Source organism: Leptidea sinapis, chromosome 13, assembly GCF_905404315.1.
Source record: "Leptidea sinapis chromosome 13, ilLepSina1.1, whole genome shotgun sequence".
NCBI classification, from domain to species: Eukaryota; Metazoa; Arthropoda; class Insecta; order Lepidoptera; family Pieridae; genus Leptidea; species Leptidea sinapis.
In genome coordinates, this window is record NC_066277.1 from 12243825 (window position 1) to 12257481 (window position 13657).

Genomic DNA, 13657 nt, shown 5'->3' on the forward strand with positions numbered 1-13657 from the left:
TTAAATATTATAGCTAAATCTAAAATATTAATCAAAGGCTTTAAAAGTTTAACTGATATGACTCAGAGATCATTTGTCGCCTTAGTCTTAATAGATTTAAAAGCTTTTATAACATCAGAGCCAGAAACAGGATCATATTTAAAGATCTTATCACATTCAAGAATATTATCTTTCAATAGTGAAAGAGCGAAGTCTGGATCATCAGAGTTCAACGAATTTGTAGTGGAAGTATATCTGTAAAGAATGTTTAGGAAATTGTTGCAACTTCATATTCCGACGTTACAGATCAGTTATCAATGTTTAAATTTAACTCAATAATTTTGTGTTTCACCCTTCCGGCTTCTTCATTTATTACTTTCCAAGTCGTTTTTATTACATTTCTTACATAAGACAAACGAGCAAGAGGCTCAAGGGATGGGAGGTGGTGAGACAACTGCCCATGGACATACGCATCAACAGGTGTCATGAGATGCGTTGCCAGCCTTTAATTTGAGATGGGTATGCTCTTTTATTTTTTGCTGGTAATTGATTCCACAAAGTGGCTGTGCGATAGTCTAGAAATTTCTTGTAAAACGCTCGGTTTTGGAATGCTAGCCGTCAACATAATGCGGGTGGTATTTTTCATTTTTACGTAATGTCCGGTGGTGGGATTTAGCCGCTGGAATCAACCCGAACAGCTTTGAGCACTCCCCGTTAAGACATGCGATAGAAGATGCAGAGATAACCCACATCCTTACGCAACGCCAAAAAACCAAACTGATCGGAGAAGACTAGTCGATGATTCAAGCCGCTCTTCGTTGTAAGCGGTCAAATGGAAGAAGCTGGTACTGGGGAGCACCCGCCCAGAGGTGAGAACAGTACTCCATGTGAAGCCGAATTTGCGTCTTATATCGTTGCAGGAGGTGATTTATAGTGAAGTACTGTTTCACCTTACTGAGTACATACACCAAGCTTTTTAGAGGCCAGTTTGGTCTTCTCTTCCAAGTGACCATGGGACTGAACGACGCTCGATATATCGACGCCAAGTATGCCGATACAGGCTGTGGCAGTTAGAGGAGTGATCTCGAATCGAGGAGAGACTTTTTAGCGGTGCACGCACAAAAGTCTGTCGTTTTGGGGTTGAATTAGACTAAATTTTGTCGGCCCCATTCCGAGACTTTGCAAAGCATAGCCTCGATTTCAGACGCAAGTTTGTTCCGGTTCTCGTCGACGCTATCGCGGGACCATTTGGCACGGCCGGTATAAGAAGCATACCCTGTTAACGTACCGTACGTTAGAACTATTGTTTATTTTATCTCGTATATATCTAGACTTAGCAATAGTGAAATCTTTATTAAAAATTTTAGATAACCATCGTACATATTTATTGTTTGAACTCATCACTACAGTAACATTGTCCCTCTGCATATAGGTCATACAATTTTTGCCTGTTTTTCAACTGCAGCCCACTAGCTAAAAACTATTGCATCAGTTTTGAGGTCCGTCACTAAGTTCATTCTAGTATTATATATAGCATTATCTCAATTATTGTCGAGTAAAAAGTACTATTTCGGTTAGGTATGATTTAATTCCATATTATTCGAGTTGCTAAGAAAGTTTCACTAAAGCGAAAAACAGTTAACTCCTGATCGTATTTTTTGCGTGTAGATCAACAAAGTGGGTATCAAGGAAACTTTCAGCTTGAAAAAGAGATTTATTGGGATAGTTTGGTTTTTTCGTAGAAAAAACATTTAAAACGTATTATCGTTTTAAATGTTTTTTGTAATAATTGTTTTTAAGTCTCAACTTTTATGAAAAATCCTATTTTAGTGTTTTTTACCATTCACTATCTTTGTAACGCTGCATAATACTGCAAAGTGGGTTTTACCATTAGATAGTTCTAATTTCTTTAAGAAAAAGTGTATTTTTAACTCAGTTTTCCAAAAATCTATTGTTTGGGTAATGATGATTCGTGAACACGATGGTCGTGATTACTGTCATAATTAGCATTCGAATGCAACACATATAATGATTTATTAACTGCTAGCTGACCTGACAGACGCTGTTCTGTCGTAATAAAATGATAAGGATTAATATTGTATTTGTGTAAATAGCTTTTATCTACACCCACGCTTTAAATCCTCTATTAAATATTCTGAAACAGCTTATTGCCAACATTAAGACAACCAATGTCCTTATAACCATTACATCATCCAAACGAGTGTTGTAATGTTGTACTGAATTTCATAACAACAATCTTTTGTTTTTTTTTTTCGATCCCTTCATGCGCGAAGAGTTTCAACAGACAGCCACATTCTTATTGCTCGCTGCGTGGTATCTGTATGAATTTCAAAAAAATAACATTTTCGTTTACGCGCGTTCCACGCTACCAGAACGTCACGTGCCGTAAAAAAAGTAGGTTATTCGAATCCCCGCGATTTCATTAGCCATGCTTCGATATTTTTATTGTTTTGTTTACAAAAAAATTGCGATTCAAGTTTTGACAGCACACCGCCAGATATTTTAAACGCTGCAAAAGAACATAATATGCAAGTGAATTTTAATAATTGCACTATACAAAATGTAAATTACTACTAAAATAAATAATTATTTCATTAATACTTAGTTTATTTGTATATAATCAGTAATGGATATTAGGTTACTACTAGGACTGGCAGTTTTAATGTTAGCTGTAAGCTATCTGTTTCAGAATCTTTTAGAGGATTCAAATTCTGTTGCATAAATAACTATTATATTACCGCTATATAATTGCCAAATTTTTAAAAGTATTAAAATGGATATTATATGTAATCCTTAATAGATAGACGTATGCCATCGGCTTATTTTTTTCTGACACCTCCAACCAATATCGTTAGTATATATAAAAACTTAACAAGTTCTATATTTAAATCTTCCTCGAGAACCATGCTATCCATTGGTCTAAGCAGCACGAAAATCGGTTTTGTAGTTTTTTAGTTGAGATAGATGAGATAGATGATGATAGATGTAGTGATAACAGGCTCACCTGTCACCAACAGCAGCTTTCATTTGCGTTGAAAGAAATGACATCATGAACACAGTGTGATAGCATACGTATGCTAACAAAAAAAAACGGACCAGACCTTCAAACCCATTGTTTAACCTTACTTTTTACAATACTTTCAACGACTTATGAGTACCTGGCGTAAAATGTAGATTAGTTAATTAATAATTGATATTAAATTATAATCAAATTAGATTATCTGTGAGATCGAATCAGAAATGAGGAGATCCGCAGGAGAATCAAAGTCACTGAATGGCCCAAATTATTGCGAAACTGAAGTGGCAGTGGGCAGGGCACATAGGTCGACGGACAGATGGCCGGTGGGCCAAACAAGTTCTCGAATGGCGACCACTTACCGGAAGACACAGTGTTGGTAGGTCCCCCACAAGATGGACCGACGATCTGGTCAAGATCGCCGGAATGCGTTGGATGAGGGCAGCGCAGAATCGTTCGCCGTGGAGATCTTTGGGGAAGGTATTTGTCCATCAGTGGACGTCTTCCGGCTGATGATAATGATTAAATTATATAATTTCGAGGAAGTGTACCAAGAATAAGCCGGCATTTCCGCATTGGATAGCTGGGTTGACCAGTTCGCTGAAATACCAACCAGCGCTTAAGTTTCCACCTTATTGAGGTGAGTAGATAGCATTTTGTGTATTCTATGCGCAACTGGGTCCCACGGACCAAGTCTCTTAAAACCTAATGGCACAAAGACATAAGACGATATATTTGCGACGTCTGTTTAGCCTGGACATAAGAAGGAGGAATAATCTATGATTCACGATCACGGATTAGTAAAAAAATAAGGACTCCGTGTCACCTTATATAACAGTGAAGCACCAAAACAATCCGATTAAGGTGTAAATACATAGCCTACGCACACACTTACACTACTATAGGCTGATAGAAGGCCATTATGAGAATTGTCATCAGCTGTGACAGATCAGTTTGCGTCGCAATAAAATATTTTCAAAATGCCGGCGTGCGTTGTGAAAGTGTAAAAGCGATACTATATAAGTATTTGGGGCCACATATGATTAAATAAGGGAGAAAAAATTATGTAACTAGTATCCCCCGTAACTGCTCACACACAAGCATAACGGTGCCTCACTTGCTAATTAATATCATGGCGCGGAGTCCTTCTTTTTTTACTCGTCCGTGAACAAGGGTTTATTCTTTGTCTAGTAGATTCTTCGTTGGCTTAAAGCATTATAAATATACAAACAAACCATATTTTGTTGTAAGCCGTTAGTGTTATAAGTTTAATCTGATAAAGTTAATGTACAAATGGCCTTCTAAGGCAAACTTTGTTGTTTGATGAGAAGTTCTATCGCTGTTTCCACAGCGAATCTAATTATATGACGTCCCAACTTTCCGGTTGTGTCCAATCATCTGCTTGAATTAGCACTGTTAAATTTTAATATAGTTACGTATACAAGAGGATTCCATTTGAAGTTAAAACAATTGGCTTGCAAGAAGACACATGTATGAAAAACAGGAAAGCGAAACTCTTTAAGAAAAAGCGATTCACTTGATTATATGAAATGTGCAGTCATTGACAGATTGACAGATGACGGCTATAATCTTGTAAAAAAAGGAAATAGCCGAAATCCACTACGTTATAAGGAACTTTTCGCTTTCAAACTTAGCTGAATTATACTTCGTGGCCAATCGCGATACTATAACGACCACTATTTCAAACTTATGTCAAATGACTGCACGTTTCATACTAAACTGAATTTAAATTTTTAGTTAGGCAGTTCGCCTCTTATTACGTAGTTCTTACATTCTCTTTGATGAAAAATATTTTTTATCGGAGATGAAATGGGTACTATGTTTTGCGATATCTCAATTCTTCGGTTATATTTGACACGTCACTCCATATTAATATCACAAGAATACAAATTGGCGCGGAAAGGAATATAATTACATTAGACTGACAGGTTCCAAATTCAAACTTAATAATATTTTTGTTATTTTAATTATAACAGTGTTTATGGCTTGTCTTAGGTCTATAAATAAATTGAGAGAAGTGCAAATCATTTAATCATCTTAATAATATAATTATTATAATAATAATATAAATAATAAAACATAAGTTATTAGTAATTATGAAATAATTTAGCTTATTAAAAAAGTAGTAATCGTCAGAACCGCAGTAAATTTAAAATAATATGGTATACCAAGAGCTCAGAGAACATCTGCTGTAGAAAAACGTTGCCGCTGTAATCTTATAATAACCAAAATTGTCCAAGGAAAGCAAGAAGGCATCCCGGGAACAAACGATTATTACAATAACGTACTTTGTGGAGGCTGGGTTGCTGAACTAATCCCTTCAATAAAAGCCAACTGTGGTTAGTTTAGACTGAAGGCCAGCAATTAAAATTTAACGGTCTTACAAATAAACTTGGCATAAAGTTATACCTGAGAATATTGGCTTATTCTCAGAATATGTAAAATGTTGACTATATCACTGACGACACTGTCAATGATAATTCTGAAGTTTTCCGAATGTACTATGAATTACGCCTTGTAAAAACGCAGGAACGTTATAAGTCCAAATAAACCAATCTAAGCAAAATGTCCATGTAAAGATTTGGCATATTCTTTGTTTATGCTTAGGTATAACTTTGTACCAATTTTATTTGTAAGGCCGTAAGAGTTTATAATAATTTTATATAAAACACCTGTGCTTCAAAACTCGACGAAAAAATGGGTGACTAGTTCTCTTTATATCTTTGTGTATCAGAGATGTAACTAATGAACCGACTGGAGTTTTTATGTTTGAATGTTTCTGTATGAATTTTCTGAAACACTGTTGTAGGTAATGAAAATGAAGCGTGACTATAATTAATTTATTATTTTTTAAAGTGATAACCCTCACTTCTGGGAAAAAAACAAATAAAATTTGAAAACAAAATTTGTGAACTCTCGCGTTCCGTGCGAGCGCTCTTCCAACGGTTCGAGTGACGTATCGTTGATAAATCTTGTTCAACTCTCAGGGTGTGGGCTTCATCTATAGGATCTACTTTACAGTTGATAACCTTCTCAACCCCAATCTTTGCATATTAGGAAATTTATTTGAGATGTTACCCTTGCTATTTGCAAACAATTTGCTATTTTTTAAAGTGATAACCCTCACGTCTTCTGGGATTAATTTCACAAATAAAATTTATGAACGATGCGGGACTCGCAAACGCGATCTCTCGCGTTCGATAAATCGAATCGAATCAAAAGACTAAGAAAATTTTGATCATAGCTAGTGATTTCGAGTATCAGACTTCGACAAGTAGTAACTAATTTTAATTCTAACATATTTTATCTACACCCATGCTTAAAATACTCTATGAATGATTCTAAAACAGTTAGCTTATTGCCAACATTAAACCACCCAATGTCCTAATAACCATCCAAACGAGTGTTGTAATGAAATTCAGTACAACATTACAACATCCGTTTTCATAACAACCTTTGGATGACTGGCTTTTTTAATGTTAGCAGTAAGCTAACTGTTTCAGAATATTTTATAGAGGATTCATATTATAGGTGTAGATAAAGTCTTGCATACAACTGTTGATAATTATGTATTAAAACACTCATGTGATACTATAAACTCACACTCGTGTTTTAATACCCCTTTAACATAGAAATTTTATATGCCTATTGTGTTGTGAAAGTAATAGGGGTATAGCTGGTTACAAAAAGGGCTTCGCACTTATCTGTGGTAGATAAGATTTCATCCTGAATTATTATTTAACGTACGTTAAAGCTAATAGTTTGTCAACAACGCATTTTAAGGTTTAACTATAGTAAGTGCCATAGTAACAGTAATGTGTCTGTATTCGTAGCGTGAAACAACCGGCCCTAATTACACAACATTTGCACAAATAAAGTTCATACTTACGTATAGAGAAAAAGTGCCTTTATGATATGCCACTTGAGATCACTCTCGTCAGACCATGTAGATGTGCACTGCATGAAGTATTGAGCGTCGAATCGCAGTTGCATTCTTCTTTGGACTTGTAGAACAACGAATTCTGGGACATCTGGACATAATATTTTCGGTGTCACATTTATAATTGATGCAGATTACCAGTGGGAGGCTTCCTCGCACAGGATGCCGGCTAGATTATGGGTACCAAAACGGCGCCTATTTCTGCCGTGAAGCAGTAATGTGTAAGCATTACTGTGTTTCGGCGTCGTAGCTAGTGAAATAACTGGGTAAATGAGACGTAACATCTTATGTCTCAGGGTAACTAGCGCAGTTGTAGTGCCACTCAGAGATTTGGGGTTTTTTAAGAATCCTGAGAGGCACTGCATTGTAATGGGCAGGGCGCATCAATTACCATCAGTTGAACATCCTGCTCGTCTCGTATTGGCATAAAAAGATAATATTATGAACAAACTATTGAAGAATACAATGTTTTTGTAAATGCTTAAACTTTAGAAACATGTAAACTTTAAAATCACCATCGTAGCGTGCTAGTATATACCAAATACAAATATCAGCTAAGTCATTTACATGTTGTCTTTTAATTTTATACTATATTAATGATTTTATCTGAAATCGCTAATTTAATATCTCTTAATAGTGATTTACATTATTATAACACTAGAAATAAAGGACTGCTTGTAAGTAATTCTAGTAAGCTTCATAAGACATATAATAGCTTTAAGGGTAAATGTATACACTTTTATAATAAAGTCCCAGCCACTGTTCAGGCATTATCTATAAATAAATTTAAATGTTTTATAAAAAAATAGCGCTGTCGTAAATCCTATTACTCCACAGCTGAATATCTAAGTAATCGGAGAGCCTGGGACTAGATTATGATTATTTTATAGCAATAGCAATGACAGTACAATATTATATATTTTTATTAAAAAGAGCGCAAAAAAAGGATGCTGAATTTCTTGCGCCACTTCTTCTCTCTCAGAGCGCCATTTGTTTCCAACTACTACCAAGTAGTATCTAGTAGGTATATTAGGAATGATATCGAAAAAAGAATTCTAAAGGAATCAATTTTGAGAAAATAAATGCCTTTTATGCCATTATGCCTTCTGCGCATCATTGAATATATTGTGTTCTACAAGAGAAGCCATTACAAACAAACTATATGGATTAGGGATTAAGATACTATTATAATGTTGAAGTGCTTCGCCAGCTGTTGTCGATTAAATTTATTAAATGTTAACATAATATTAGATACTAGTTGCTTTTTTTCCTTATGATTTAGGGATTTCAATGCACTTAAATCCTAGGATCTATTGTGCCCCCTACTTGCGCTAGCGTACCTACCCTCAACTCGAAAGTTAAGGAGGAGAATCGAGGTTACTAACTAGGAAACCTGTTACTGTGCCGAGATTTAAATTATATCCTCGAGACTTTTAAAAGGCGTAGGATCCTCAGAGGGTCCAGGGAGGGCACGTCCTCTGCTTTGAGTGAAGGTATTTTAAGAGACCGCAATGGCAATGGCTTCGTATTCCAGAAGGATGTGTATGGGGTCTTCAGCGGCTTCGCAGCAGAATCTACACAGGTTTGATTCACTGAGACCCATTCTGGCTAGGTGCCCATACTAGTTGTTACCGCGATATGTCTTCGCCACTTCGAAACTACAAGTCCTATGGAAAAAAGTTGAAAAGGAAAGGTGTATGTAATAATAAGATCTACAACTTTTGATTTTACACTTTTTTCATATGACCTCAAAATGTATGAGAAAAATTTGAATAACCAAGTTTTTGGTTTTCTATTTTTATCTTTTTCAAAAATCGTTTTTTTTCCACTTAATTTGTTGAGTAACCTGTAAGTTTTTGATTTGAAAAAAATATTTTAACAGCTGATTTTGATTTTAATATCAAAAAAGAACCCTTATTTAATAATCAAAAATTCTCACTTGAAAAAATAAGAGCTTAAATCGGTGGGCATTTTGTTCACTGAAATCTCTAATTTTGGAAGGTGTGAAAAAAATACACATAACCATAGTAGACATATATATATACATTACTGTGCTAAAGGATCGAAAAAATTTGCCCATGATTCATAGAGAATTCAAACCTGCTATTTCGTAGCAGCAACAATATGGATAACAATTAATCATATCTATTTATAAATGATTTTTAATGTATCTAGATCTGAAGCCATCCTGACGTAGTAGCGGGCTCAGCCAGTATTAACATAAAAAATTTAATAAACTTACTGAACAGTAGTGACAACACCCATATTATAAGTATGGCTGTCTTCGCTCGACTGGTGGTAGATTTGAACTTCAGCGGGAAGCAGATTGCGTACCAGCGATCCACTGAGATGAAGGTGAGTGTGAGAACTGACACCGTCACGGACACTGACTGTGGACAAACAAACCAATATTAATAAAAACAATCCTAACAGAATAAGAATAAATTATACACTAGGTTTTACCCGCGACTTTTTCCGCGTGGAATAGTTTATTTATTTGGAAAATTTATTGAACTAAGCGTTACTTTGCGGAAATCCATAATTATACAAATGATTTAAGTGTTCTTTAGTGTTAATTCCGCCAATATTTGTTGTTAACACGAGGCATCCTCAGGACGTGTAGAGGCGAAACACGTGTTGAATTGTTTTAAAAACAAATATTGGCGGAATTAACACTAAAGAAAACTTAAATCATTTGTTTGGAAACAAATACAGATACATCCTTAAACATAACATAGATATAGTGAAATTAGAAATATGGACATAAGGATGTCCCTTTAAACAGTTTCACCAAGTACACTTAATATTTAAATTTACACTTAAATTACACTTAGTCGCAAACAACCAGTTTAGAAAATTGAAGATCTTAAAATTATAGAAAATAATAAATAAAATTTAACACAGTGCAATTGTAGCCGTTGTTACAATTGTGACTTCTAACTTACTCTGTTTGTGCCAAGTTTTGTTTAATTTTAAAACGACTTCAAAAAGGAAGAGGTTATCAATTCGATCTGTATTTTTTTATGAATGTACACTCTGAGATTTATGAACCGATTTACGTAATTCTTAAAAAAATTACATAGTTTGGCGCAGTAGTTTTCACTTTATGAACATTTACATGAAAATTATAGTTTACCTGGATGACATAATTATTAACCGACAATAAAACGTTAAAAATAAAAAACACTACATTTAAAAAAAACGACTTCAAAAACTGAAAAGTATCAAATAACTAACAATTTAATATAATTCACCTCTTATGCAAACTTTTATCTGTAATGTTAATAAAATACTATTATTTGTATGTGCTACATATTGATAGCTTTGAAGTCGGTGCCAAACCAAATGTAATAAAGGTACCTAAACTTTGAGCGGGATAGCTTCTAGTCCGGTCAATTTAGACAATTGAAATAAAGAAAATTCCGACAGAGCCAAATCTTCGTATAGACCTTAGGTTTACCACAAGGAATAACGTGTCAAAAGTCTCCATCAGTCCCATGTGAGCTTAGGGACTTTCTTAAGATCTACAATTTTGCTCTGAGGTACTTTTTCGATAAAACTTACCGTTTTCAAGAAAAATGCAAAAATCCTAAAAATGACCTTGGGCCCCGAATAAGTCCCTAAGCTCACATGGGACTTATGGGGACTTTTGACACTTTATTCCTTGTGGTAAACCTAAGGTCTCTACGAAGATTTGGCTCTGTCGGAATTTTCTTTATTCGTCTAGAACCAAGCGGACGACAGGCGTGGCCAGACAGCCTAAATAATTACAGTAAGTAAGCTGTTTATAATATTAAGTTTTATTTTGTTTAGGGCCTGGCACTGACTTAAGACCTATCAATAGGTAGCACATATAAATAATAGTATTTTATTAATATTAAAGGTAAAGGTTTGCATAAGAGGTGTATCAAATTAAATTTTTAGTTATTTTATACTTTTCAGTTTTTGAAGTTAGTTTTTTTAGACGTAGATTTTTTTTAATTTGTAAGTTTAAGAGGAACACGAAAACATATCTACTTCGTTAAATCTCGACTTTTGGAGAGCAAACATTCTGTATAGTGTGAGATATTAAATAAATTTTTAGAGCGTGTGGCATATAATTACAAACTGCTGTGGTTGACTATAAATTGCTAATTTTCATACGTTTTTATAAACTATTTTACTTTGTTTTTCCATCCTTCACTAAAACATTAAGATTTAGCGCGTTTTAAATTCGTTTCAATAAATATTCTTGTATCTTCTAAGCTGATACTTTCTTTTGTTCTTGTGTTTATCGGTTTCTATGTGCTCTATATAATGTACTCACAGGGCTATAAATATTTGTAATCCTTTTTAGAAAGTTCCTTAAACTATTTTTAGCATCGGTTACATAACTACAAAGTAAACAGTTCTTTATTCGAATAAAAAAAAATATACGCAGATAGGGCACGCTTACGTTTCTATTAAATTTCGTAATAATTTCGAGCGCGTCAGAGTACCCCGAATCACGCATGTAAAAAAGCCTTAAATATTATATGGGTAATATAGGTATCTACGAAAACTTCAGAAGAAATCTAAATCAAAATTAGATATTATAAAGGGCATCAGACACACTCATATAATATTCGGAGTTTGGTAACAAACACCTTTTAAATATTTAAAAAGGTATTTGTTACCAAACTCCTCCGAAACGGCTAAACAGGTTTGTATGAAATATTGTGTTCATATCGGGTAGGTCTGAGAATTGGTCAACATCTAAAAGGCATACAGGCATAACCCCTAAATATATTTTTTAATTTTTTGACATTCTGTTTTATTTTTATTTTATTGTGATTCAGCATTTAAAAATACATACAACTTCAAATTTACGCCTTTCTACGATCTATTTTTGTATCGCGACTTTTATATTAATTCTGTTCCATTCACAAATCCGCTTTATGGTTGCAAGATGGCAACCGAATACAATAATTGTAGTACGATATATATGGTATGTCTGAGAATTGGTTGCATCTATTTTTTATACCGCAATTTTTTTTAAATTTCTTTATATGGCAATACAACGTTTGCTGGGTCAGCTAGTAATATAATATATACGCACAATATTATATTTGTAACTTAACGGCTGAACAAAACAGTTACACGGTAACAAAAATCTTTACAAAAAAGGGGATAAGGGATACGCCCTTTCCCCGCCCACTTCAAAAGCTATCTCTATTGAAATTTAATCAGGATAGTTTTGAACTGCATCTCGTCTCACCTTATAGTGAATACTTTTCTAATTAGTTTTCCGTCGCATATCTTACTTTACAAATTAAAGTTTATATTCTACTGAGGTTTATCTGGTGTTGCAAGACTAAAAAGAAATAGTTATTGTGTTTCAACCGTCATAGACAGGCATATATACCATCGTACGATGTTCCTGATTTTAGAAGAACTAAAATTCTCTATATTTTCATCACTTATCAAATCTTTTACCAGCGGGAGGCACCTTTGCACAGGATGCCGGCTAGATAATGGGTAACACAACGCCGCTTATTTCTGCCGTGAAGCTGTAATGTGTAAACATTACTGTGTTTCGGTCTGAAGGGCGCCGCAGTTAGTGAAATTACTGGGCAAATGAGACTTAACATCTTATGTCTCAAGGTTACGAGCGCAATTAGTAGTAGTGCCGCTCAAAATTTTTGGGTCTTACATGAGACCTGAGCGGCCTTGCACTGTCATGGCCAGGGCGTAGCTATAACTATCAGCTGAATGTCCTGCTTGTCTCGTAACTTATTTTATAAAAATATCTCAAGTTAACAGTATTAATTTATGTTTTGGCGAATTGGTTGTAAAATATTGTTTTATTTTACATGTAAAATTAACTAATTGACGTTGGATACCGCATAAATAAACCGGATATACAGACAGAGCGGAAGGCGACTGTTTTATAAAATGTAAAGATTTAGTTCAACCTTTCAGTGGGTCCTACATACATATTATTATAATTTTTGGCCAGAATTTTATATGACGTATTCAAGAACGTCAAGCCACGAGTGAGGACGAAGTTGTTTCGGTACTCGTCTTGACTCGGGTTATAATTGGCATTCGGTGTGAGTGCGATAGAGATCGGGCGTCGGGCGAGCGTCGAGCAGGCTTTCCAGGGGTGGGACAGAGGCCTTAGGGACTACGCGCACTTATTCAGCTCCATTCGCGTTTCGCTGAACGATTTTGGTCACACTCATACAGCTCTGCTTCTATCAGCCGCGTACGGAACTTTAAATCACGTCTGCACTCTTTAGTCTTTGCGTGCATAATGATTACGTCAAATCAATGCAGGAACAATACAGGTCGCAACTTGTCGACAAGGAGTCGCGAACCATCCCTGTAAAGAGCTGTACCGCCACATTCGACGGCGAACAGCACTGTACGCGGCGGAACAGCGCCGATCGCTCTCGATAGCATTCGCATAATAAAAACACATTTATCCTCATTTTGTGCTGATTTGCCGCGGAAAGCTGAATCGACGCGTACACGTCTCGATACAAAATTGTTGTTTTCTATGGACAAAAGCTGAAAAGAGCTGAATAAATGCGCGTAGTCCCTTAAAGTAACGTTTTCAGAAAACTGTAGTGCCATCTGTTAGTTGGCCCGAAAATGAAACCTTTGGCAGCTGTCACTCGCTTTGAAACCTTTCAACTTCTTTCCTCTTTGTGTAACTG

The 13657-nt window shown here is 35.2% G+C and overlaps 1 protein-coding gene across 1 annotated transcript in view; it reads right to left on the bottom strand.

Moving 5' to 3' along the window:
- LOC126967635 (orexin/Hypocretin receptor type 1-like) overlaps positions 1-13657 on the bottom strand; it is a 150185-nt gene that overhangs the window by 15497 nt on the left and 121031 nt on the right. Inside the window, exons 3-4 of the mRNA XM_050812202.1 lie at positions 9220-9367; positions 6927-7068 (exon numbers count right to left, since the gene is read on the bottom strand). Of these exons, the coding sequence (XP_050668159.1) occupies positions 6927-7068; positions 9220-9367 (290 nt within the window). The remainder of the gene's footprint in view (positions 1-6926; positions 7069-9219; positions 9368-13657) is intronic.